At 39.6% G+C, this 27826-nt stretch overlaps 1 protein-coding gene across 1 annotated transcript in view; it reads right to left on the bottom strand.

The window, feature by feature from the left end:
* The window catches only part of LGSN (lengsin, lens protein with glutamine synthetase domain), a 59268-nt gene extending 38658 nt beyond the window's left edge, over window positions 1-20610 (bottom strand). The window contains exon 1 of the mRNA XM_030946422.1: window positions 20497-20610. Within this exon, the coding sequence (XP_030802282.1) occupies window positions 20497-20610 (114 nt within the window). The remainder of the gene's footprint in view (window positions 1-20496) is intronic.
* Between the last annotated feature and the right edge of the window lie 7216 nt (window positions 20611-27826).

The following is a 27826-nucleotide window of genomic DNA, read 5'->3' as shown; positions in this document are numbered from 1 at the left end:
AATAACTAAAATGATTTTGGAAAAACCTACAGCTTCTTCTTATTTGGCCCTCTGAAATTCACCTGCCTAATAATTTTGCCCATCCATTTTGAAGATAGAAGATAAAATTAGTGCGGAAAAGTAGTTCTTTTTTAGGGAAACATCCCTCCCCTCCCTCACTCCCAATTATATTTAGTTCTATGAGAAGGTAAAACTTTTGGAACACTGAAATGTCTGTTTTTAAATGTTTTTATTGCCATGTAAGTTAGTCTTCTTGGCCTATCTCTGGTCAATGTACCTTCTTTAGAAAATTTGCTGCTGCTTGTGGTTTGCAAATGTAATTTGCCTACCAAGTTTGCAGGTCATGGCCAAGTCACCAAGTGGTGCTTTCTGGCTGATTAAGCTGTGGGACACGTTCCAGTGAGCATGTCTGAAAGCACATGCTGACCCCATCTAAATCTTTAGCCAGGTGAAACCTGGGAACACCTCAGCTCCCCCCTGCCTCCACCTGAAGGCAACCCGGGCACCTGGTCCAGAAAGTGGTCCCTCTCCACAGCAGCAGCAGCCCAGCCTTGCCTCTGGGTCCTCAACAGGAAATGCTTCTTCCCCCTTGATCAGACATAGCTGAAGCCTATGCACACAGATGAAGGAAGAGTTTTGTTTAAACAGCTTTTCATTACAAACTCAAGTTCTGCAAAATCTGGTAGGTCAATTGAAAAATTATTTTTTAATGAAAAACACTGAAACATGAAAATTCCCTTTATTATGAACATAAAAGTTTGCTACATAATGAATTCTAACTATATCTTCAGGAGCCTTGTGATCTAGAAGCTGTTATTCTCCTTTGTCTCCTAGGAAGCTTCCTGGACAAATAACATTTTTCATGACTTACTGGAAACATCCTTTCCCATAGTGAAGAATGGCATTTTTTTTAATAAGAACACAGATTTCATCTGATGAGGTTTTAAATCTATTCCTCTCTCTCCCCTTCTTAGACCATATTTCTGAGGTAGAGGAGTGGGACATCCCAGTCTGAAATTCATTCACACTTCACAAAGTCTTCAGGCACAGTTGGGCCTTTAAGAGACATGACTTGAAAATTGATGTACCTTACCTATGGTAAATTCACAGCATCAGTTGAGCATCCTGTCATCTTTAGAGCATCCTAAGTTGTGCCTTACCCTAAAGACTGGCTATAAAGTAGAAAGCATACAACACATTTTCTATGACTTTGGATTTCAGCACACCAGCCATCGGAAATCCATCAGCCCAGGCACCCACTTGGAAGTCCTGGATTACTTACAGATAATGGCCACACAATTCCCCCCCTTCAAAGAATCCAGGACCCAGGAGCCAAAGAAAGCCACCAGAATATTTTGGCATGAAGTTGAGGTCCAGAAATTAAGAATAGTGATGATGGGCAAAGACCACTTGCTGGTTTTACTGCTTTGGAGGATTAACACAGAGAATGTTAAGATCTATTGAAATGTATTAAAATCTGGGCAAGCTGTATAGATGGGCTGAGGCCAATGGTATGAGGTTAAATAAGACCTGGCACCAGGTCCTACACTTTGGCTAGAAAAACCCCAAGCAGCACTACAGACTGAGGGCAGAGTGACCGGAATGGGAAAGGATCTGGTGGTGATGGTCAGCAGCAGCTGAACATGGGCCAGTGTGTGCCCAGGTGCCCAAGAAGGTCAATGGCACCCTGGCCTGTACCAGCAAGAGTGCGGCCAGGAAGACCGGGGCAGATTGTCCCTCTGAACTCAGCACTGGTGAGGCCACACCTGGAGCGAGTCCAGAGGAGGGCAACGGAGCTAGTGAAGCATCTAAAGAGTGAGTCCCATGAGGGGCAGCTGAAGGAGCTGGGAGTGTTTAACCTGGAGAAGAGGAGGCTCAGGGGTGACTATATAGCTCTCTACCACTCCCTGAAAGGAGGTCGCAGCCAGGTGGGGGTTGGTCTCTTCTCTCAGGCAGCCAGTGACAGGATAAGAGGAAATGGCCTCATGTGCCACCAGGGGAGGTTCAGACTGGACATGAGGAGGAATTGTTTCACAGAAGGCGTTGTTAAACAATGGAATGGGCTGCCCAGGGAGGTGGTGGAGGCACCATCTCTGGGGTTGTTCACAAAATGACTGGACATCGTACTTAGTGCCTCAGCCTAGTTGACAACGTGATGTTCGGTCAAAGATTGGATGCCATGATCTTGGAGGTCTTTTCCAACCTACTTCTGTGAAATCATAGAATCACAGAATCACTAGGTATGAAGAGACCTTCAAAATTATTGAGTCCAACCCATGCCCTAACACCTCATGCCACCTAACCATGGCACCAGTCTTTTTTTAAACACATCCAGGGATGGTGACTCTATCACCTCCCCTGGACAGACAATTCCAGTACTTTATCTCTCTTTTGTTAAAAAACTTTTTCCTAATATCTAGCCTGTATTTCCCTTGGTGCAGCTGAAGACTTTGTCCTCTCATTCTATCAGTTGCTGCCTGGACAGACAGACACCAACCCCCCCCCCACCTCGCCCCGACCACAACCACCTTTCAGGAGATTGTAGAGGGCTCCTTTCTCTCTTTAGTCAAACTACTGTTAGTTCAGTAATAGCCGCTAATCTTCTTAATGGATGACTTGCATCCAAGCCTGAATTTCCACATATTTCACCCTGACTCATCACTGTTTAAGTTGGAATTGTTCTGTCTTACTGTTTTTGCAAATACACTGTCAGTCTTTGCTTACTCATATTAATAGCTTTGCCATGGCCTCATGTCTCCCCCTCAGTACCTTTCCAGCATCTGTGGGCAAAACCCAATGTTTTCTGTCTGAGATAGACTGGAAGACTTATTGCCTCCTCCATGAAAGAGGAATCTTTGCTCCTCAGAAAAGCCAGTCACAGCTTTATCACGACTTGCTGCTGGGAGTACACTACAGCTGATCTAAAAAAGCCTTGGAAGGTGCTTGAGAATTAGAGCTGCTGGCAAGGCAAAGAAGTGGCAGTCACTCCCCGCCGCCTCCAAGAATTCACATTCTGTAAGGGGGATTTTCCTCTCGTTTAAGCCTGAAAACATTCCTGAGAGGAACAGTTTGTCCTCAAGTTGGCATAATGTTGCATTAAACATTTGCCACTTACTGTTCTGCAAGCTGTTAAGCTTCCTGTGAAAGCAGTAAGATACCACAGAAGCACTCTTTTGTAAACAGAGTCCTACATCATTTTATTAAAGAACTGTGGCAATACTTATCTGGGAACAAAACAAGGGGAAGTTGCGTCACTATGTGGGCTGCAAATGAGGCAAGGGGAATTATTAGCCTGAATTAACACAGAAGAACAAATTATATTCAGCCGAGAAGTGTTTTACAAGGAAGAAGATGAAAGAGAAAGTTGTAGCTTTCTTTACAAGGAAAGATACAACTTTAATGATAAGCATAAGAGATAGGATATACAGATTAAAAGAAATGAGGGTGTAATTTGATCTTAGTCCTGAGTTGTAATTACAATGCGAAATAAAAAGAATACCAATGAAAATTTCAATACACTCTAAAAAGGCATAGAAATAAAGGAGAAATGCACTTACTACAAAGATTCTGGAGAACATTCCAAGAGAGCAAAAAGTCCCTTCTTTTCTAACTGTGCAAGGACACCGGCATCATACTTGGCAACATCAGTTCCTTGCTTTGCTAAGGCCATTTCTATCCTTACCCAATAAACCACAGATCTTATTAAGAGTCTTGAATTATAACCCTAATTGCTATGTGCTTCACAAACCCCCTACTGCTAACAATCCAATTACAACACAAGAATTGACAGATAAACACAGATGAACATCATTCAGTGCATCCATGTGGTACCTTCTAGTCTAGAATCTCCATAGAAATGGGAAAACATGCTGAAACTTTCTTATTTCCCGTGACAGACATTGGTTGAAAAGCACCTGCATCCTAATCACTACCATCTGCACTCTAAATGCATTTCTTGCAGGTTTCTGTTTTTCTGAGTGGATCTCAGTAAATGTAGCACAATGAGAATCCTGTACTTGTTTGTATCTCCGCAAATGTGATCAGGCTGAGCCTGCTCAAGAGGCGGCAAGTAAACAGTAATAAACCAGTTAAAGCACTGCACTACTTTACAGAAGATTAAACATGCCCAGAACTTTTTTATACTGAAACTGGCTAGACCAAAATATCCAGAATGTCAGCACTAGTGACCACTCTTTGTCTCCAAAGCACTGTAGATTGATTTCAAACTGCCTGAAGGGAACAGTGTCTGTTCTGTACTAACTCCCAGGTAGTGCCCAAGAACTGCTGGGAGTCGTCTGAGCTGATCCAGCCCAAACCAGGGACAAGGTTAATGATCTAGCACTACAGATGACTGAGTTTATTACTCTGGAAGATTTAGAGTAAGAGACACCTCCCATGGCACTAACCTCAAGGAAGTCATGAGCAAGAATTAATCAGAAAACAATAGTGCTTTCAAGGATTTACTGCAAAAGCACATTCATTAGACTGCACCCCTGAATGTACCAGAGGCCAAAAACAGATCAATAGCCCAGAAACCAACCTCCTAAAGGAGTTCGTGTTCAGCAGAACACTGCTTGGAAGGGCAAACTCAGGACTGTAAGCTCAGAAAAGATCTTTGGTAAGTTTCTACAGCGAGGCAGTTGAGTGCTGCAGCAAGGGAGGCTGAGGAGGAAGACAAGGGCATCCCTATTTACAGACAAGACTGCACCAGAAGTGCCTGACTTACATAAGCAATTTGTTCTCTTGTTTGTGTAAGCAAGTCAGCTAGACCACAAATACCATCCTGAGTACTCAGGTAAAAAGTACTTGCAAGTCATTGTTCTGAGAAAACGCTCTGAAAAGCAGAGCTCAAGGCTGTGACATCAACTGCAGACCTCTGTATACCATGACTGGATGCTGGTGAGTCATGGCATGCATAAACCAGCAGCATTTGAGAAGACCTTCATAACCAGGTGCAGTAAAATTTATTGTTCTAAATTTGCAATTAACTCAGTTTAAATTGACATAATTAGGAGAATTTGACTCATAGCCTTTTTATAAGTGTATTTTTAAATCTCATTTATAAGATAAATGCATCTTCTGTTTCTGAAATGATGTAAATATTACTTTTTTTTTTTTAATGAAGCTATGCTTCATTTCACCCAGTAAAGGAGCCAAAACCTAGTTTATTAGTACTTGGTCTATGTCTGTCTGAGAAATGAATCAATACCCTTAAATCCTGGCCTAAATGAACTTTTGTGCAAAGTTGTGTCTTACAGCACAGCTGAGGATTTACATCAACACACTGACTCAGATCCTGCCTGGAGCCACAACTGGATTTTTATTGCTGTTAGAGAGACCAGAGTCTTTCATCGGTCCCCTCCCTCTTTCTTTTTTTTCATATAAAACCACCAACTCAAATTCTAACCTGGACTGCAGAGCAACTTCTCCTATGTCAGGAAGCTGGCCTGGGGGGGCAGCTGGATGGGGCTGCACCGAGCAGAGCAGGGCTGGCTCAGCAGCGTCAGGAGGTGTCGCTAGGCAACGCAGGTAACCATGGATACCTGCATCCCCGGCGGCCTGGGCTTCTGAGATTAGTCATTCATCTGAAAATACACTTTAAAAAAATAAATAATAATTAATGTGTTACAATGCAACACTGTCTCTGCATAAATGTTGTTGTAGTGACGAGATTCAATTTAATAGAACTTACTTTACTGGGACCTGGTGTTTGCACCACATGAAGACTGAGAACTCCAGGTCATAAAATCATGGAATCATAGAATAGTTTTTCACATGGATAAGAAGGGACCCTAAGGGTCACGTAGTTCCATGTCCCCTGCCATGGGCACAGACAACTTCCACTGGACCAGGTTACTCAAAGCTCCATCCAGCCCGGCTTTGAACTCTTCCAGCGATGGGGCATGGTCACTCACTTTCAAACATTGTGAGCTGCAGCATTAGTGACAAAACCAGATCTCTGGCCAAGGGTCACATGTTTTTAAATCCTTCATTAGAGAAATACCCTGAAGCTTAAAATGCTACAAGAAAAGCAGTAGAGTTCCTTTACATGGAAATTGCCCAGTGAGATTGACTGTGCCTTCCCCAGCAGTCTGGCATTGGTGTTTGGTTGGAAGGTATGATTGCTGGCTGATTAACATCAAAGTTGCCAGTAATCATGTGCCCACGACTAATGCTCTCCCATCTTTCCCATGTTGGAGGTTTCCAATTAGCAAAGGCGGCTCAGAAACAGCAGCATCCTGGAGGCCACAGCAGCAGGACAAAGAGCAGCCAAGGTCACCAAGAACTTTCCTTTCAGCTCTTGCAGGAATGTGATTGTGTAAATACATGAGCACAATTTTAGAAAGCCAGAAAACCTCCAAAATCCTTTGCAGTCTGCGGCCACTACACCCTGAGCAAAATTCCCTCCCAGCTCCAAGCCTGGGAACCTGTTCAGCCCTGTGCTTATTTGCCTCATTGCACACATCACCTGCGATACTGGTATTACCAGTCTCCTTCCTACCACTTCTTTCCCCTAATGCTGAATACTTGAGTCAATAAAATCAATCTGTAGTTAGCAAAGGCATTTACAGGAGCATGGATTTGTCCTTGCACAAGTGGTGTACCCAAAGTTATTAGCTCAGTCATTCCTGATAGGGTCTTGTAAACAAATTATTGATTCCTGGGTGTTTGAGGGATGTTGATTAGAATTAGAGTTTAAAGCAACAGCTCGTCTTACTTCATCAGAAAAAATTGTAAAAAATGTATCAAGGAGATCAGCTGCTTAATAAACAGTAATTTTTCTTATCTGTGATATGCTGGCTATTTAAAATATTACTGTAAAGGAATAAGCAAACCAAACAATGATAACACACATGCTATATATATTACCTATCTTGCCTTAATTAAAGTAGTTTACTTTGTTTACTATCGGAATGAGGCAGGCCCTGTGACTTGCTTTAATCTGCTTATTCAACTTCTTTATTAAAATCATGCTTTTCAGCTGTGATCACTAAGCCAAATAATACACACTGTGAGCAAAAAGCTTATGAAAATCTGTATAAACTATTTTGATCAGTCTTAACAAAAAGTTGAATTTGGCTTCAAACAATGAACCTTTTTTTCTATGAAGCCTTTTAGGAAATCCCACTGCAAAAATTCTCAAGCTTAAATGGTAGCTACTGAGGATACCATTTGCTTGCTGGAAACATTTAGAAAATTTGATTTACTGTGCATAGTAGAAAAACAGAGAAAGTAGAAAAATTTTCTGGATTCAGTTGTACATTTGCAATACTGACTCAGTCATAAACTACACTCTGATCAATCTTGTGGTTCAGCTTCACTGACGTCGACGTCCTCGGACAAAAGCACTTGTAAGTAGCTGCATAGTTTAATAGATTTTTCTTCATGAAGCCTAAATTTATATGCACATCTATGCAGTGTCCTTGCACTCTCACACATTCTTGCACAGTTACCAGAGATTCTGATTTAGCAATCAGGCAAAGGCTTTTCCTCAACCAGAGTTATTAAGAAGTTGAAGCCTGAGCAGTGGAGTCTTTCATTGTAAATGATGTATCATGGATAGTGAAAAGTTTTAGACTAGATAATTAGGATTAATATATTTTATGATAAGATAACAGCCATCTAAAAACAGCCCAAAGAGAGACTGGAACAAGACACACTATAACGGATGCAAATTAGCAAAACCTATTTGATTTAGTTGATGGACTATAAATCGCATAATAAATTCATTTTCACATGACTGCCCAGACTTTCTGCTTTAGACTGGCTCAGAAATGCCTTGGCCTTTCTCATAGTGTTACTGAAATTCTTCTTCCCATCCCAGTCAAAAGCAGAGTCACATGAGGAATAAATTATTTACCAAGTAAAAAAATTATATTCCTGAACATTGAAGCTGAAAAAGCCCATATTCTTTGTAAATCTGTGCCTTGAACTTGTTTGACTTTGGCCAGACAAGGCACAAGAAACACTGCTTTTCATAAACTGTACTGCCCAAACGAAGTTTTTCATTCCAGGCTTCAGGCTCCCTTTTCATGCACATTCTAATAGAGTATACAGTCCTGTTGCAGACTTTATTAACAGACTTCCTCTCCTCTAACTGTTAATTTATTTGCATAAGTCTTGGGGCTTAATTATTTTTGAAATGTTTGTCAGAGTAGTAGAAATCAGACAGAACTTTCTAGTTATTAAGGAGGATTCAAAAAAATCACCATATAGGCAGAATTACCTCAGTACACACAGTTGCACAAAGGTTATTTATTTTTGACAAACAAAAAACCCAAATCTAAAAAAAAAATACAGTTATGGATTCCAAGATTGTTTTATTTTTATTATAATCTGGCTTTGACTTCTTTGTGCCATTATCACCTAGGAAAGCTTTGAAGACTGATTCTTGGTTCAGATTCCCCAGTGACAGCTATTAATCTCTTCGTATCTGAACTATCTCTTAAAGGGCGGAAAGCTTCTCTCTCACATCTTCTCTTATCTTCTCTTACCTATTCACAGAAGTGTTGGAGTTGGTTCTGAATGCTAAGGAGGATCATCTCAGCTTGTTAATAAGGACAAACACAACATCAGTACAACTGTGACTAGCTTTAGAAGAATTTTCTGAGGTGATAAAACTGGTTCTTTACACAAAAAGGTGTTGAATATTCCCACAGGGGAAAAGCTAGTTTGTGTGTTTCTTGTACATCTCTGCAATATTTATTTTTGAACAGAGTGTTGGAACACACTTCATACAATGTGATCAAGTGAGTGATTCTACATTTTAAACTGTGTTAAATGGATCCTATTTCACTCCTACTGAGCTGGCAGCTGAGAACAAATTAGATTTCTCCCCAAGAAAATGCCTGGAATTGTCTGTTTTTCTTAATAATTTATTTCACTACTTAATGTCCTTCAATTTAATAGACCAGTATCTGTGATAAACTGCATTATTAACATCTGTTTTCACAACATTTTCCCTATGGGGTTCAATGAAGCCCAGCACTATGATGCATAGTTTGTGAAATACAGCAGTTCATGGACAAATTCAAGCACACTAGAATCAGGGCGGCCAAAATCAATCCCACCCATCTATAATCTGGATTTTGAGGCTGAATGTGCCTGGACCAGAAGTGTCTTCTCATGCTACTTAGATTCCCTTACCTGCAAGCAATATTACAGCTGCTGGACACAAACAGGACCCTCAGGCCTTGTGTATACCAAGTTTGTCCACATTTGGTGCCTTACAGGGTGCAGTAGCCTGGGAGGGCAAACACGAGGGCCCACACGTCTGCAGCAGCGCTTTCCCAGTCCCTGATCTGAGTTCTACAATACCCACTTAAGGGATATGGGATAAAAAGCACAAACAGTATTGGGAATACTCATTTTCTCATTTCACATGACGTTTTGTCTTCCTAGGTCTATGAATTTTTTGCGGTCTTTTTGGCATAGATCCAACTTCATCAGCACTATTGGTTATCTGCCAGCCTGATGCTTCCCCGAATTCTGAGACAAGGAAGATGTGGGTTCATCATCTCCCAGAACAAAGATGATTGCCAAGGTCTTGCATTTCTTGGGCAAGCGCTTTCATTCCCTAGCTGCTGAACAATGGCAAGTATTTCTTCAAATGCAACTCAGGGCTGGGAAAGCCCAAGGTGATGTTCCTACCTGCAATGAGTCCATGACAAATTTTCAGCCTCTAAACAAAGTGTAGTGTAGATGATCAAGCTGTGCCTTGTGTCCATCCTGCTGAAAATAGTTTTTAGATCTTAGGAAACTCTAACTTTTCTCCAGAGGCAAAAAGCAACTCCGGCTCACATAACAAGCACAATGTAAAATTGCCAGAGCTTGACTCCTCAGTGATGGGTCCACTATAGTGGCAAAGTAACAACCTCCCATCTAAGATATTTAGCAACAGTATGATGTGGCAACAAATCAAGAGTGGTCTTTTCTGTCCACTGTAAAAAAGTCTAAAACACCAATTGATTCTCAATTAGACTACAAGGAAAAGAAACTTAGAAAAAAATTGTCTGCCCTGTTGATTGATTAGAATTTTATAGCTTATCTTTTAAGGCTTTATTTGTGTAGGTTGCTGACTTTGGCAGGAAGGTGATTGGCATCTTGTAGGAGTGACATCTGACTTAAAGGAAGAATTTTTAAGAAATCATAGCATCTTTAAGCTATAGAATCATTAAAGTTGGAAAAGACCACCAAAATCATCAAGTCTGACCTTTGAGCAAACACCACCTTTTCAAGTCAACCATAGCACTAAGTGCTTTGCCCAGGTATTTCTTGAACAGTCCATGGGATGGTGTCCACCTCCTTGGGCAGCCTGTTCCAACATTTAGGGTCACCCTTGTAGTAGTTTGAAAGCAAACCAGTGGGAGATCCCAAGTCAGAAATACAATTTAATAGGAAAATTAAAATAAATGCAATAATATAGAAACACTGACAGAGTATAACCTGACGCCCTGTTGGTAAGAGTGTTAGTAGCAGTCTGATTAAATGGTGGCTGCAGTCCTCCAGGAGTGACAGATGTGGTTCTGTTGAAGCAGTGATCCTGCAGAAAGTGTTTGATCTTCCTCTAAAGGTCCAGTGGTGGTTATGAGGCTCTTGTACTCTGGGAATTCACTGGATAAGGCTGCTGTGATGTTCTAAATCTCGGATTATATCCAGGTAGGAATGCTTGGCTCCTCCCCCTAGGCTGAACATCTCACAATGGGATGATGTAATTTTATCAGTCATGCAGTGACACTCAGTGGCCCATTAACAGTAGATTTTCCCACTGGAGGGAGGATGGGCCATGGAAGAGATAAAGAACACTGCTCTGCCTGGTTTTAACAGCTGGCCCATTGACAGAAGATATCCCCCAGAGTTATCAAGGATGAGTTAAGAAGGAGATAGGGAACAATGCCCCACCTGGTTTTAACAGCTTATGAAGATGGTGATAGAATACTTACCTTTGGGTACATCTTACATTGTAACCTAAGACAACCCTCAATGAAGAAATTCTTCCTGATGCCAACCTGAATCCCCCTGGCAGAGCTTGGGTCCATTTTCTCTTGTCCTATTGCTGGCTGCCTGGGAGAAGAGGCTGACCCACACCTGGCTACAACCTCCTGTCAAGCAATTGTAGAGAACAGAAAGGTCTTCCCTGAGCCTCCTCTCCTCCAGACTAAACAACCCCAGCTCCCTCAGCTGCTTCTCACAGGACTTGTGCTCCTTTGCTTTTCTCTGGGCTTGCTGCAGCCCCTCTGTTTTTCGTTCCAGAGAGGCCCAGAAGCGGACGCAGCACTTGAGGTGTGACCTCACCAGTGCTGGTGCCAAGAACAGAGGTACAGTTTCTTCCCTGACCTGCTGGCCACTGTTACTGATACAGGCCAGGATGCCACTGGTCTTTTTGGTCACCTGAGCACACAGTGGCTCATGTTCAGCTGCTGTTGATCAGCACCCCAGGGCTTTTCTTCTGGGGCCCTTTCCAGCCACTCTGCCCCCAGCCTGTAGTGATGCCTGGGGTTGTTTTGACACAGTGCAGGACCCAGCACTTGGTCTTATTGCACCTCATACTGTTGATCTTGGTACATCAACCCAGTTTATCCAAATCCTTCTGCAGGTGATAAATCAGATTAAATTTTCATTGGTGAAACAATTCTTCATTGGTATGGACGATTTTATATCTGTCCTGATATTTTATTGCTTATACACACAAGTGGAACACAATAAAGACAAGCAAATGCTCTAGTTTTGCATGTAAAAGCATCTGATATGTATTTATATGTATCAAGTATTTATATACACATACGGAAAAAGGAGGTAAAATAATCATTCCCCAACTACCCATCTTAAATTAGGAGTCAGGTTCATACATTTCATCAGAAATGGGATACTGAGAAATCTGGAGGATGAACAATTGGCAGTTAAAATTTACTTAAATTGCAAGATAACTGTTGTTTAATGTTCTAGTTTGATGCAGCTTTTTCTGCTTGACACATCTGTTAAGCTGTAAATTCAGAACTGCTCTTAGTGAGAATCTGAATACTCATCACCACCTAATTTGCTAGGGATCACAGTAAAGTACTTTTGTATTCCACTATGTTACACCACATCTCAAACATACATATTGTAGTTTAGGTCACAAAGTACATGACAGTGAAAAGGTAGCATTACGAATTTAACAAATTAGACAGTAGAGATCTTTTGTTAGATGGTTGAAAACATTGTCAGTCCCAGGCTGGTCATCTGTCTGTTATTCGGTCTGTAGGAGGCTGTCGGTGAGACCTGTGAGCAATCCCCAGTTGACTTCAAGCAAAGGTGTTAGGGCTGGTATCACATCTGTCATGGACTATTTTGTCAGTCTTGTTTGAAATTAGATTAGAAATTGAATGCACAAGTGTTTTGGCAGCCAAGTCATAGAGAATTAAATAGCACATTTGGGACCATTAATGGCTTCAGCTGAGACAGGTTCAGAAGAGACATTTTTCCACAGCCTGACTGATGCCTTCCACATAATTTAAGTTTCTCATCCAAAGAGTCTGAGCTTTCTGCAGGCAAAAGATTTGTATTGACATGTGTTTTGAGTACCTTTCTGAGGTCAGGAAAGAAAACTTTTTTTTTTTTTTGCTAAACCATCGTCTCCCATACCTGAAAGTTTTCTAAATATTTTTTTCTTGGTTTATTAAAGCAAATAGGACCACATGTGGTCATATTCATGGGCCGTGACAGTATATGGTACAAGGAACTTTCCTTCCAGGATTTAAATGGTGGTACAAAGTTGGGGTATCATTTTGTAAATCACCTGCACACACATGACCCCATCAGGCACGCTGGACTCCAGGGTTTATGGCAGAACAAAGCAGCCAGAGTTATTGACACAGAAACAGATTAGAGAAAAGCAAAACAGTGCTGAAGAAACACCACTGTTTCTAGTGGTCAAAGAAATTACTTTAGAGCAGCTTTCCTCATCATCCAGACCTGAATATTGAACTGCTTTTGTAAATGCTTCTGACACTGAGCTCTGCAGAACACTGCTTGACTCATTTTATTACACTTTTTTACCACTTTTTTTCCTTTCAGGTGGACATGCCTTTTTTTTTATCTAATGTTTCAACAGGACAGTATTTGATTATGCAAAGCAAAGAATTAGTCAATAAAAAGTGGTATTTAAGCATTCTGTGAATAAAACAAGTCCACTCTTGGGGTTTTTTTCTTTTTAACTATGAAAAGATTATAATCTCTGCAGGGCTATTTTTTATTTTTGTCTTTTTTTTTTCAACTCTGGCAAAAATTTGCCCTTGAAATCACCGGTTCCAGCTACAAAGAGACCTGAAACCTGTGGTCAGATGCATTGGGACACAGCCAATGCAGAGAGGTCAGCCCAGGATGGCCCCAGCACAGGGAGCATCCCATGAGTAGGACACAGCCCCATGGGAGCAGGGACCCTCAACAGCCAGAGCACGAGATGTACCAGGCCCAGGGGCCACCCAGGGTGCTCAGCCAGGAGCATCAGGGTCCGTCCAGGACACCAGCCCCCTACAGGAGAGGTCTAAGGTCCATCCAGGAGACAGGCACACCTGCTCCACACCTCAGGCGCAGGAGAAATAAAGGGTAGGGGTCCCTGGGGGAAGGGTGAGGGTCCCAGGGTAGGCTCATCGGAGCCATTAAAGTCAATTCATGCTCTCAGGGCCCTGACATGTCTCACCATGAAACAGCAGCAACACTTATTACAAGTCTTTTCTATTGCAGTTTTCCTACAAGTAAAAAAAAATCAGTCCCAGGGCTATACCAGCATCAGTGTTATCAGAAACATCTTACAAGTTTGACAGTAGAAAGTTTTATCTGATATTACATTTCATCTATCTTGAAAACCTTCTTAATGACTATTCCATATCTTAGTACTAGATCTACCAACACTGGACATAATTTCTTATCTTGCCATGTATTAAACTATCATTATCTATCCCTTATAGATGTTTCAGTTAAGGTCTATACTGCTGGGGTTGTGCAAGTATAAAATAGAAAGCAATTTTTTACCTCAGCAGATGTTCTTTAAACATAGCACAAGGCACTCTAATAAATAAAGTATATTAAATACAGTAAGTTGTGGGGGAAAATGGAAAAGAAAAGACAAAGGAAGTCAAATTGTATGTTAACAAAAGGCAGCAAAATGAACCTGCATCATTTTGGTTTGATTCTCCAGTTGAGAATCATACCTAGTTGTCAGAAACCTCCTCTGGATGTTTATTTCCAGTGATGTTTCTGGAACACTGTTTCTGTTCAGTATAAAATTCAACTTGCACAATTATTGTTTTATTTCTTTTCCATCAAAAATTTTCTAGTAATAAGAATTCCTGGCACTGTATTTAAAGCAAAAATATTTTCTTGATTGCCCTTGGATCTGACTTGGCATTACTCAATGTCCCCACCGCTGACTGGCTAAGGTAGCATCTCACAATAATGGAAAATGTATACAGATCTGCTATTTCTGAAGAGAAGCAGCCAAGGAATGTGAGTTTTACAGGAGATACTCTGCTCTTCTGAGATGAACTGGGAACACAGATATCTCTGAGATACTCTCAAATTCTACACATCTGCAAATCTGGGGGAGGAAATTTATATAAGTCACAAACCTTTAACATTTACGGAAGATAAACATAAGTGTCCTGCCTAAATTATCTGATCACCACAGTAAATATCTGGTCTGCTAGATACCCTAAATCTGTAAATAGCCTATAGAAAAAGGTAGAACTAGAGAAAATGAAATTACTCCCAACCCCAATGTATGCTAAAAAGAAATTTTCTAATGTCAGCCAAAAGGAACCACTTTTTTAAAAAATAAAAGGCAGTCTGGTCTCTTTTTTGGATATTTGATTCCTTTCTTAAACCAGTAGTTAAGTTCATCTATCCCCAGAGATCGAAAGCTAAGGCTTACCCATGGATGGCTTGTTTTTAAAGCCACATTTTAAAAAAACTAGGCAGTGCGGCTTATATTCAAAACAAATCAAAACTGAGGACACAAATCTATCCTTTAAATTTTGTGCATGAACACCAATTTGATGACAAATTTCTTTTAGCAAGGTAGAGATGCAACCTCAGCATCATCCATCGCTTGAGGAAATTCAAGCCCAAATAACTTTGGATTGTACCTTGAGCACCAAACAATGGACTAACTTGATAAAAAGAGTACTTGCCATCATTCTTGCTCTAGTTGTCATTGTACACAGAAGAACGTAGTGATCTGGCCACAAAACACAAATGCATGAGAGAATATGACAAAGTAGGCATAAACGCTTTTCTGGGCAAACACGAGAGCAACCAGAGCTCTAAGCATGGATACTTTTCCAGAGGAAAACATAATATATTAAAACATAATTAAAACATAATATACATTTTACATATATTACCTATGATGCTCCACTATCAACATTCATCACAGAAGCACTTCAAAATTCAGGTCACTCTTCTGCCAGTGCACAATCTAATTATTACTTGTGGGGTAAAGATCTCCATTGTCTTCAGTCTTCACAGCCCAGTGAAATGGTCTTCATTCACGAAATGATTTATTTCCAGAAAAGGAATGAGCAGAATAATTTGTTGCTCATACCACTGTCCACAGTGGGCTGAAAGCAGACTGCATCAGACCAGATAGAAATTATCCTTCCCTGGGATTTGCACATCTTTTAGACATAGTGTAGCATCACCCCTGCAATAACTGAAAAGATAAAAATTATTATGAAGAATATGAATAAAATATTTAATAATTATACATTCCCTGAAATCTGAGATGGAAAAATTCCTACTATTTTTGTTGGGACCTTTACTTACTCTCGGTTCTTGTGCTCCTATATGTGTTGGCCTTATTCCCACAAATCATCCATAGGCTAAGTGGATATAAGATCTGTACCTGACTGAAGGGCAGGGAGCTTACAGCACTGCTTCTCCCATCAGGAGGAAAATTCCAGGCAAATTAAGGCTTTTGGACTCTTTGATATCTTAGGCCTCTATTATAGTTACTTTCGGCAGGAGGAGGATAAAGTGTAGTTTAAATCTTGGGATTTACTGGTCCCAGAAATAAATATAAGGAGGTCAAAGGCATAGCTCTACAGAGTCCAGGCCAGCACAGTCATAGATGTCAGATGATATTTTAGAAACCAGGTATCCCTAAAGTCAGCTTGTATACTCCAAAAATATCAGTAACAAGTACAAGGGCAAAAGTTGCTCAGTTTTAGATTCAAACTATTGCAGACTGACTGCTGAGATGCTTCTGCATGTAACTGGGTTAGAAAATATTCCACTGTAAAAACTTCTGGATGCTTTTCTGAGAGAACAATTTATGTGAGTACTTACAGGTCTCCAAAACTTTTCCTGTTGTGAATCAAGCATGCTGTTTTTGCACAGTGAAGCCAAGACACACTTGGTGCCTATTTCCTGCAGTTAATGTGCAGAAAACATACATTCACATTTTGTGTCATCTCTCTTTGTCTGTTATCCCATGATCCCAAATGGGCTGCTTTTATCAATATGCACCAGTATGTCCACCCCATAAGGTAAAGAGCAATAAATGAGATCGAGAGAGGCCTACAGGAATAAAAAGTATTACTGTTGGGTAAACACAGTATCTTGTGGAGCCAAGAATATTAAAATACAGAAACTGTAGTTCTGGTGCCCAAGAAAATGGGAAGGGGTTCATCAGAATCTCAATCAGAGTAGCTTCCCACAAGTTTGAAGACCCCTTTTTTAGGGCAGCTTTCTATGAAGCCGATCAATTTTAGGAAACTTCTGTTAATAAGCAAGATAGTTGCAGTGATACACATACTGACATTTATCTCTGGTTACAGTGATATCCAAGTCCTCAAAATTGGTAGTTGCTGTAAATCTCTAGACATTTCCTATCTGTATAATGAGTTTAAAAAATACATTTCCCATCTTTCATCCTTCCATGTTAATCGCCTACAGGGTTGCTTAGCCCACTGAACCACAGACAGGCAATCAGCTGAATACATTACTTAGAGATACTCAAAAACCAGCTTTCTGCTACTTCCTTAAGCTTTTCTCCATGACAGATTAGAGTCTGGCTGGTTTCAAGTCAGGACTTTTCAGAAGTGTAAACATGGCTGAATTCTACCCCCTATCTAGAACTATAAATTACTTCTATTATCATGAACAATAATGGTCTTAATGAATCAGTATTTAATCTTCTCAATGAATTAGATTTTTCAAGAAGCTTTTCAAGAGATTCTGTCACAAAGGCTCTTTTAAAAAAGTTCAGTGTCAGGAGAAGGAAGGTTCCTCTCACGGTTACTGGTCAAAGAACAATCAACTAATACTAGAAAGAAATGGCAGGTTTTTCATAGAGAAGGAAGGTGCCAGAAGAGTCCCTCAGGTATCTGTGTTGAGACATATGATATTAAATATATTCTTAAATGATCTGGTTACAAAATAAAAAGTGAGGAAAAAATCTCCAAATGGAACAAAATTACAAGGATCAGCACTGGAAATGACAAGGACAAGTTTCAGAATGGTCTTATATGCTCCCATATATACACGATAGAGGGGCAAATAAAATTCATCATTTTTGAAAGCAAACCCATACCCATCATTGTGAAGGAGAACAAACCATAAGGTTACAAACTTAAATTTATAAATACTAGAATTCAAATGAGCATGAGGAAGGTGATCCTGGAAGTAGATCTTATGTAAAGTTCTCTGGAAACATATTTTCAATGTTAAAAAATGATCAAAGCAAAAAATAGAATATCAAGAGCTATTATGAAACCAGTAAAGAATCAAGTGAAAACAAGGTTCTGTGATCATACCTGTTAGGGGATAGAACATAAGTCAATAAATGTAGTATAGAAAGTAATCTTACCCCCTAAAGAGTTGCAGCTGAGTTCATTATTAAACATTAGGAGCAGGCCTGATGTTAACAGGCTGCAGCTGTAGCCAATAAGAAGAAAGTTATAAAAGAGTGGATTGGTTGGTTGAGGGAATTGAAGGCAGCTGGCTACTGTGAGGACAAGGAAGAGTCAGTGCCTAGAGGACCTGCCTGCAAGAAACATCAAGGAGGTAAGAAACTCTAGCGATATGGAACCCTTGCAATGTAATGACAATAGAACTCTTGCACTATAATGACAACACACACCCAAAGAGACACAGTAAAATGAGGAAATAACTATAATTGGAGACTTGGAATTAAATAAACTAAGATTTATGGGGAAGGAAGGGGGAAATTTGAGATAATTATGAAAGAAAAAAATTATGAAATTAGAGAGAAACATACAGAAACTGTGAAAGGCATACAGAGGGTAAATAGAGAAGAGCAATTTATTTTTTCCCATAACATAAAGACAAGGTGGAACACAATGAAATTACCAGGCAACTGGTTCAGAGCAAAAGGAAGTATCTTTTCATGCAACATAATAAAACTGTAATACTCATTGCTACGGGATGTTGTGGATGCCAGATATATATAGGCTCAAAAAAATTAGACAAAATTAATGGATTAATTAATGCAAGATCTCTGTTCTGAAAGTGTCAAAGCTTCAGACTGGTGAAACTTAGGAAAAATTAATTATGCCCATGTCTTTCTCAAAGTATCTACTAGGAGTCACTGTCAGAGACACATCAGTAAGCTAGACCAATCTAACAAAGTCGTACTTCAACACAAGAATTCAAGTCTTGTTGGAAGCATGAACTTCGCTCAAATTCTAAAATGAGAATTTTTTTTAAAGTCATGGTTAGACTTTATATTAGTGGCTAGATAGTGATTGGATAGTGTCTGCAAGCTAGTGATGAAAATACTGGTTTGATGTCTCAACTCTAGCACTAAGTAGAAGCTTTTGTCATTTAATGGCTGATTCGTATGATGGGGTCAGTCTGATTCCCAGAAATGAGATGATTCCACCCAAAAACCATGCTCACAAGTAAAACTCTGAGTGAAAATCCCATTAGTTCAGTATACTTCAGCCCTCTTCATTAGCAGGACACATGGATTGGGGTACATCACACTGCTGCACTGACATCCTTGTGTGTAAGGTTGTCGCTGGCAATCTTGTGCGCAAGATCTTAGGATGGGCTTCTGTAAACCCTCAGTAATGTAACAGAAGAGTAATTTTCAAAAATTATTGATATTATTCAGGATTATTCCCTGGACCTAACTAGTTTTTAGGAATGGGGCCATCGTCTAATTTTAAGCAGCGTAGGAAATGAAAATTTCAGACCGTTTTGCCTTTCCATGGAAGAGCTCCAATCTAGAGCATAGCAAGTGACAAGATAGGCATTAGTGGAGGGAATATGAATGGAGCCCATGTTAGTAGACTTCATTACTCTGAGTGATGAGGCTGAACTGGAGTTTTGCCTATTCTTTTAGTATGTGATTTCCTAATAGATAACAAGGCATTGTGCTGTTGAATAGCTGTTAAAGGGAAGGTGATAGGGTAGGCAGGAAAAGGAAAAAGAAGCAGAGATTCTTTCACATTTTTATTACTAATGCTTAGTTTAGAGGATGCTTCCTAAACATAGTGAAGGGCTTATAAACTATTGAAAACCAATCACAGAATCACAGGATATGAGATAGAAGAGATCCGCAAGGATCGTTGAGTCAAACTCCTGGCCCTGCAGAGCGCCATCTCCAAGACTCCTACCTTGTGCCTCAGAGCATTCTCCAAACACTTCTTGAACTCTGTCAGGCTTGGTGCTGTGACCACAGCCCTGGGGAGCCTGTTCCAGTGCCCAACCACCCTCTGGGGGAAGAACCTTTTTCTAGGATCTGACTTAAATCTTTCCTGACACGACTTCAGGCCATTCCCTTGGGTCCTGTCAGTGGTCACCACCTTTGGATGCTCTCTAATAATTTAACAACTTTCTTCCATTGCAACAACCAAAACTGCACACAGTATTCAAGGTGAGGCCACATAACTAGCTCAGAAAAGACAGTACTACTGAGACCTCTTGCTAATAATGAACAATTTATTTTTTCCACACTGCATAACTCCTTTTTATTTTTCTGCATTGTTTTCATTAGAGTGTGCTTTTACATTGACTATTGTGAGAAATTTAAATATGGTAATAATTGTTTTGTGGAATATAATTGTTTTTCATCAATGTTGTTAAATAGTCCTGCTTGGAAGACAGGCAGATTGCAGGACATGTGGATTCTGAGATGTATTTTGCTCTGCAGAAACCATTACTAGCTGTTCAAATATCACAGATGATAAACCAGATACAGACACAGAAGGGATTCTAGATAGATCAAATTTAGATGGTTTCAACACTGACAAATCCATACCTACAAGATGCCATGAGAATAGAACAAATAAGGCTGTTTAATAATAGTTTAGCAAGTTTTTGTTGCTAAATATATTGGGAAGAGACAATCTCTTGATACTTGTTAAATTCCAGATAGTCTGAGACGTGACTGGGATTCTTTCTGCCACTTTGTGCTTACTGCACAGCATTGTTGTAATTTAGGCACCAGATCGTTCTAAGTTTGGCATCAATGTCAAATTTTTTACTTACTGCTGAAATGGGGCTATGAAATCTGAGGTCCAGAAGAATAGGCAGCAGTGGGAGGATGGCAGGAACTGCCTGCACAGACATGGTGTAGGGATTAGATTTCATGGTGATCAGCATTTGAAAGACAGCAGCAAGCAGCTAATTGTCTATAAATGACTGTATACACCAGTTCCACAGGGCAAATTCTAAGCTAATGATACTTAAATTCAATAGCCTGCTACACAATCAGACAGACTACAAATTAAATCTTTTAAAATTACAGCTTTCTCACAACAAAGCAAACAAATAAATGAGAGAAAATAATGTTTTCATTTGTAGTGTTTGCACATTGATAGATTTCTGAGGTTTAGATTGACTCAAATGCCACTTAACACTTCTGTACTCGAAATAATAGATTTATTTAGCTGAAATATTGTGAGAGGTTTTCACTCCAGCTATCCATTTCTGCCCTCTCAGGAGATAACTGCTTACTTTGCACAAAGTTGCAAGACCAGCATACCACTAAATGTTTTGAACACGTTTTCTTAATTCAGTTGTTTTTTCTAGTTTTGCTATTACTTGTTACTTAGAACTGAAGTGCATCTGCAAAAGGTGTTAATTTTGCTATGCAAGTTTTTAGTAGGCTGTTGCATCTATAAAATAGAATTGAAAGATGTTATTTCCTATTTCCTATTCTCTCTAAGAATTTGAAGATGTCACTTTCCATGAAACTTCTGTCTTGAACCTTCCCCATTGGTCTGAAATAAGCTTGTTCATCAGTTTTATATTTCTATCCTGCTGCATTTTCTATGCCTTGAGAGGCACACAAATAAACCATTCAATCTTGTATATACCATGGAGGTGTTTCTGTTTGTACTTTGGCTACACTTTATTGGCTTTGCTGTGTAATTGCTTATGCAAACTCTTTGAAACCATTCCCTAAGCAAAGGAGTAAGGCAACCATCTTCCCTCCTATTTTTTTACTGTTAGGTTTTTAACACTGATTTTTTTGCAATCACAACCTGTTGGAAATATCAGAGCTTATTAGATATTAGATGTTCATTGGCAAAACAGGTCTACACCAAATATTTTGATAAACTGCTAATAAATGCATTCTGATAAATGTAACCTTACATCCTGAGTAGATAGTAAATACAACAAAGATATAGCTGCACACTGGTGTCTTTCAGATGCTGATACCTCACCTGAAACATCTTCCTCTAAACAAGTTCTTTGCCTAGGGTCTACTGGGTCAGGCAAACCACAACAGTTGCCTCAGAGCTGAATAGCATAAGCTCTGAGATACAGGGCCAGTCCAAAGGAATGATACACTTCTGCTGATGCCTTTTATCTGCATCCCCTGTGAGATATTAAAGCTATATTCAGGCTACTAACTTAGTGCTCTTAAGTCTGACACCCTGAGGGCAGAGGAGGATTAAATGAACGTTTGAAGCTGTTACTGACTTAAGATGTTTGCCTTACACTTTCTTTGAAGGACCACCATGGACACCTCATGACATCCGGGAAGAAAGGGCATTTGAAAGGTTTGCAGCAAATCCAATCAAATTTTCCAGATTATATGAAAATGCCTTCATCCTTTCTGGGGATGGTGACGTTGTTTCTGGGGTTTTTAATGGCTTTTCTGAAGAGCACACAACCATCCTCTTATGTGTAAGGCTATTTGCTACAGCTGAAACCAAGGAAAATTAACTTCAGTGTCAATAGGGAGCTCTGCATCTAGCCCAGGTGAGCAGTACTGTTGTTTCTCCTCCATGAGTATCCAATGGTCTCAATCTGTAGTGCTTTAACTCCTTACTTTTTTCCATTTTATGGGCACACAACTGGGCTCAGGGTGTTCTGCAAACAGGGACATCTTATGGGTTGGATTTAAAGTCCATTCTGCCTCAAGGGATATAATTATGAAGTGATCACTGTGAAGTCCTGCCCAGAATCCTACCCCAGATCCCATTTTGTCTCTGGAACTGTCGCCTGTCTGTACAAAGACCACATATATCACATATATGGATGTCCCTGTCACATTATAGCCACTCAATGACTGATTTCACAGATTGAACACAGTCTTTCCTTCATGTGCAGGCACCAAGCTTGTTCAAACAAATGGTCACTTGACCTGTCCTGTCATCTCTGCAAATTTTTCTCCCCAAGAAGAATCATTTCATATCCAGGGAATAATAACCCCCTCCTTGCAGAAGGATATCTAGCTGAAATTAAAAATACCAATAGTATTGGTAATACTATGTATTACCAATCATAGTAATACACTTTGCGAAGCTTTGCTTTTCCAGTGACACCATATTCCAGATTATACTATTTCTTGCCTGGATGCTTGCCTGTCCTTGCAGTATCATGTTTTGATATGCTATTAGACAAATGAATCTAGTCTTCTCTTGGATTAAGCAAATGAGTGTTTTCATACTCTTACCAGGCCACTTTCCTCCCCTGCTGTGCTAGGGTTCACCATGGCCTTAGGTACTCCAGGATACCAAGGAGAAAGAGAATCCTGAGTTCACAAAAGAGCATGGCAGGAAATTAAACCAATTTTCCAATACCTAACAGAGGCTTGGGTAAAAAATTTCTAGCAGTCACTCTTTCTTCCTTAGCATGTGATACATGGGAATGTCACTATCCTCATTTGAAACTTCTGCATCAACTCACAGTCATTACAGCATAACTAACACCCATTTTTCTCTAAAAATTCAGAATTTGAGTGGAATGAAGATGGGACCAACACAGGTGGTGATGAAGTTAGCATGCCTCAGCCAGTCAGTAGGTCTGGACTGCACAATTTTTATGCTCCAAGTGTCCCACTGAGCTCAGAAGTGATTCAGAGGCTGGGCACACATCAGTACTTACCTGCAAAAGTCCTTCCAGGGCAGTGTTTATGCTCTCACTCCAGCCCAGGTGGGAAGTCAGACAGAAGCAGTCAGTACATCTGGCAGACTCAGCTTCCAGGGCAGCTGCCTCCTGGGGAAGCAGCTGAGCTCTGAAGCAAAAAGCATATGAGACAAGTGCTGGATATCACAGATTTGTGGAAAGTGAATAAAAGATTAGTGTGTTGGTTTTGACTGGGACAGAGTTAGACACAAGACAAGAATGATCACATGAAATACACAAGACAAACTAGCACAAAATCATAATACATGATTTTTCCAGTGCAAGCAGTGAGCATTCATTACCTGACCTTGCAAGTACATATTGAATGGGTCCTAATCTGCTCTACCAGATAATCTGACTCTGCACATAACAAAGTATAACTGCTCTTATCATTAAACTACATATCTATGTCTGAAATCAAATAAACCCTATGTTCTCAAACCTGTTTTATAAATTCGTATTCAAATTCCACCTGATAGAAAACACAGACTGCCTTGTGTTAATAGAACACAAGATTAATTTTTATTACCACTTCCTGAAAAGTAAATTTTTATTACCACTTCCTGAAAAGTATAATCTGAGAGAGAGTTTTTGCTTTTATATCTATTTTAATACACCAACTTGAGATTTTTTTCTCTAACAAACTGTGTTGCTCAGAGAGGTGGGCAACACAGTGTTCAGAGCCCCATCTGATCTGCTCTCAAATACTTCCCCATCTCTGGAAGTGTTCAAGGGCAGATTGGACAAGGCTCTGAGCAACCTGACCTAGCTGGAAATGTCCTTCTGGGGGGTTGGACAAGATAGCCTTGAAAGGTCCCTTCAAACTCAAACTATTCTATGGTTCCCTAAGAAATAATAAAGCAAGAGCTAAAAGAATGTCTTGTGCTGATGGCAAAGGACAAAACTGACAATAACCAAACAGAGGATGACTGAGGAATGTGGTTGTGCCAAGATCAGAAGGTCTGTGGTCTGATAAAAGAAGAATGGCAATAAAGATAACATCTTGTTGTGTATATCATTCCTGTTATTCTACAAGCAAGGCAGACTGTAAGCTTAAAGATACCTCTAATGAGGAAACATACAATGAGCAACCCATTGTCTAAGAATTACGGAAAGAGCAATTAAATTCTGAAACAGAAGTATCACCCTGAAATAATGTTTGATTTAGAAATTATATTGAGCAGCAGTCCAAAAACCCATTTATATCACCAGTAAGTAAGAAAACAAGAGAGGTAGTGAGGAATCAACAACTGTATCCTTTTCCATTGCTGTAAACCACAGATGATCCTTGCCAGACCACTTAGATAAATATTTGTGCTATTATGTGGGTATGAGTGAGTGAAAACCTAGGGTTGACTGAAATCAGGGGTGTTTAAATAATTTTCTCTAAGTTCTTGCAAGTGGTTTTCTCCATAAATTTCCCACAAAGCTGAGGAGAAAAAGGACCGTACTATGACATCAAACACCTAAATTTAACTACTATAGGTATCTAAGCTGTGGAACTGCTTTATTTGCTAGTAAGGTCACATCCTTAATGTCTGCTCTGAGGTGAACTAAATTGCTCTTCTGACTCCAACTGTGTTGATTTGATTTCCATTGACAATAATGGGCCATAGGCATGTCTATATGCATCTAAATATGAAAAATCTAATTTAAAGGATCTCAATATCTGGCCCAGTATCACTGTCTTGTTCTAGATGTCATCTTTCTTTGTACGTGCCTCTAAATCACAATTTAGCAATATTTTTTTTATTCATGTCCTTCTATTTACAGTGTAAACAATATTTTTAATGTGATCAATTGATATTTTTTATTACTTTGTTCAAGTAACAGGATTAAATATCCTTAATTTATGCTAAAATTATGTGTTTATTGAATTCATGTTTCATTTTAAGCAGTAGAATTTTTTCACACATTTAAAAATTGACATATTCATAACTGCTCTAGTTCTTTGGTGTTATTTATGCTTAGTACAAGAGGGTTAATGTTGGCTGTGTTAATGCTTCCTGAAAGATTAACAATGTACAGATTATGTAAGGTGAAATTTAGTGTATCTGGAGAAATTATTTGCTGTTTAGCTCACATAAATTTTCCATTTTTCAGAGATAACATGCCATGGAAAAATGTTCAGGTGTTTCCATTGAAACAGATCAAATTGCATTTTACTTTTTATAGTGAGAGCAAACTCCTGTTCTTGAAAGTCCTGACAACAGTGATATCTGAAATCTTTTGTTTAGGCACATAGCAACATTCATATTTAATGATAAAGTAAATTCATCTGCACTTGGCTGCCAATAGTTTAAGTGCTGAGTGAAATAACTCCCATTTTCAAAAGAATGTGATTAAATCTCCTCTTTCTTTCATGCCATTCTTGCTTGTAAGCTCGCTATGACTATACAGTTGTGCGAGTACACGTAGAAATCAAGGCATTGAAGTTTTATTAGCCAGTTTTTGCTGTACCTGTGCTGCACCTCAACTTACATTTCTATGTTCCTTTGTGTGCGGTGTTTATTGTATAGTCCAAAATCTCATACAATTCAGTATGTAGACAAATTCTAACAAGTCTTGTAGTTTGCAAAATGTTGCATTTTAAATCTTATTTACTCATCTTAAACAATAGCTGATTTTAGAATGAATCCAAAATCACAGAATGGATCAGGTCAGAAGGGAGCACAGTGGGTCATCTGGTCCAGCCTCCCTGCTCAAGAACGGTCATCCTAGAGCACATTTTTACACATTTGGCACAGAATTACATCCAACTAGACCCTGTGCAACTGATTACAACCCTCAGGGACCTGCCATTCAGCCTGTTCTCAAGTTCTGATTATTCTTCTTGCTGTTACCCACAAGGAACCTTCAAAACTTCGTTTTGATTGTGTTATGTTTGCCTTGATCTGGGTCACTACAGAGAGCTTTAGGAAGAGCTATCTGCTTTGATCCCTCACAGTGGCTCTGATATGCAGCCAAGGAAAGAATGTTGCAATGGCAGTGCAGGAGGAATGGGAATCCTTCCTCCTGAAGAGGCAGCCCCTTTCATCCCTTTAACTGGAGCTAGAACCTGTGGAGTTTTCCAGAAAGCTTGGCATCCCTTCATCCACACACCTTTGACAAAGCTGAATATGGATGCAGCTCTGAGCAGCCTAATCTGGTTAAAGATGTCCCTGCTCACTGAAGAAGGGTTCGAACTAGACGACTTTTCAAGGTCCCCTCTAACCCCAACCATTCTATGATTCTACACCTTCTTTGCTGATTATAGTGCTATAGTATTGGTTATTTCTGCACAATTTTAGTAAAGATTTATTTCTTTTCATTTATAGCCACGAAGCAGATGTCTAAATACAAGGGAAATGCACTCTAGAGTTGATACAGAAAGACTTCTCCTAGTCCACATATATCCTGACCGTGGTGTAATACACACACAAATTTTGATAATAATTGTTTTTTCATGTTTGTTAGGAGAGGTATGATGTAAAAAACATCTATGGAAAATGAAAGATGAGCAATAGAACATGAAACTCCTTTCTTGATTGCAGTAACAGATTTGGTTTACCCTGTTGTCATTTAATTTTGCCAAAAATGCCAAAAGTCACTATGTAAATTATCCTCAAGAAGAATTGACCTTGGCCTAAAGTTTGAAGGGATTCTTTGTTTTGAAACATCAGTATCTATTAATGCTTAGTATCTACCTAATGTGATTTTTGAAATAGATTTTTTTTAATTGTGGCTTTTATCCTCCATAAACTGATTTTACTGGTTTGTTCCATTTTTCCAAGCTCAAAATCTTGTTTTTCAAATTGAAAAATATAAAATATAAAATAAACTAAAACTGAAATCTAAGCCTGACTCCCTTATAAACCAGTTTAAAACTGCTCCGTTGTCTTCTCTTTTTCAACAAAAGAATAATTATTTGACAACCTGAAACTGTTCCAATGTGTCTTTTTCTCTTCTAACCCTAAGCTATATTCTGTTGATTAAGGTGGTCTCACAGAAAGGGGGAAAACTGCTGCAGATCCTGATATATCACAATTTTTTTTTTTTTTGGCCTCCCACATAAGAGGGAAAAACCCCCAACACTGCTTTTATGAGGGAGTTAAAATATCCACTACCACATGCTCTAAAAGTCTTTGTATCATTCATTGGAAATGTTATAAAAGCATCCTCTAAATTGGTCCCCTAAGAAAAGATAGCTGAAAAGATGCCTGGTTTGGCAATCCTGCAGGAGATTGTTTTCAGTGCAGGTGAAAGCTTTGCAGTGTTATCCATTTATCCAGTCCCTGCAAGGTGGCAGAAGCAGGTCAGTGGCAGAAGTTCACACGGTACATGAATTGCAGGATTATGTCTCTGCAAAGCTGAAGAACTTGCCTCTACCTGAATGAAAGATTTTTACATTAAACACCTTTTGGTATCAGACATTACAGCCTCAGATGATGGAGAGAACCATTATCTGCCCATCTTGCAG

This window comes from Camarhynchus parvulus, chromosome 3, assembly GCF_901933205.1.
Source record: "Camarhynchus parvulus chromosome 3, STF_HiC, whole genome shotgun sequence".
Taxonomy (NCBI): Eukaryota; Metazoa; Chordata; class Aves; order Passeriformes; family Thraupidae; genus Camarhynchus; species Camarhynchus parvulus.
This window is presented reverse-complemented; position numbering and strand designations above follow the sequence as displayed.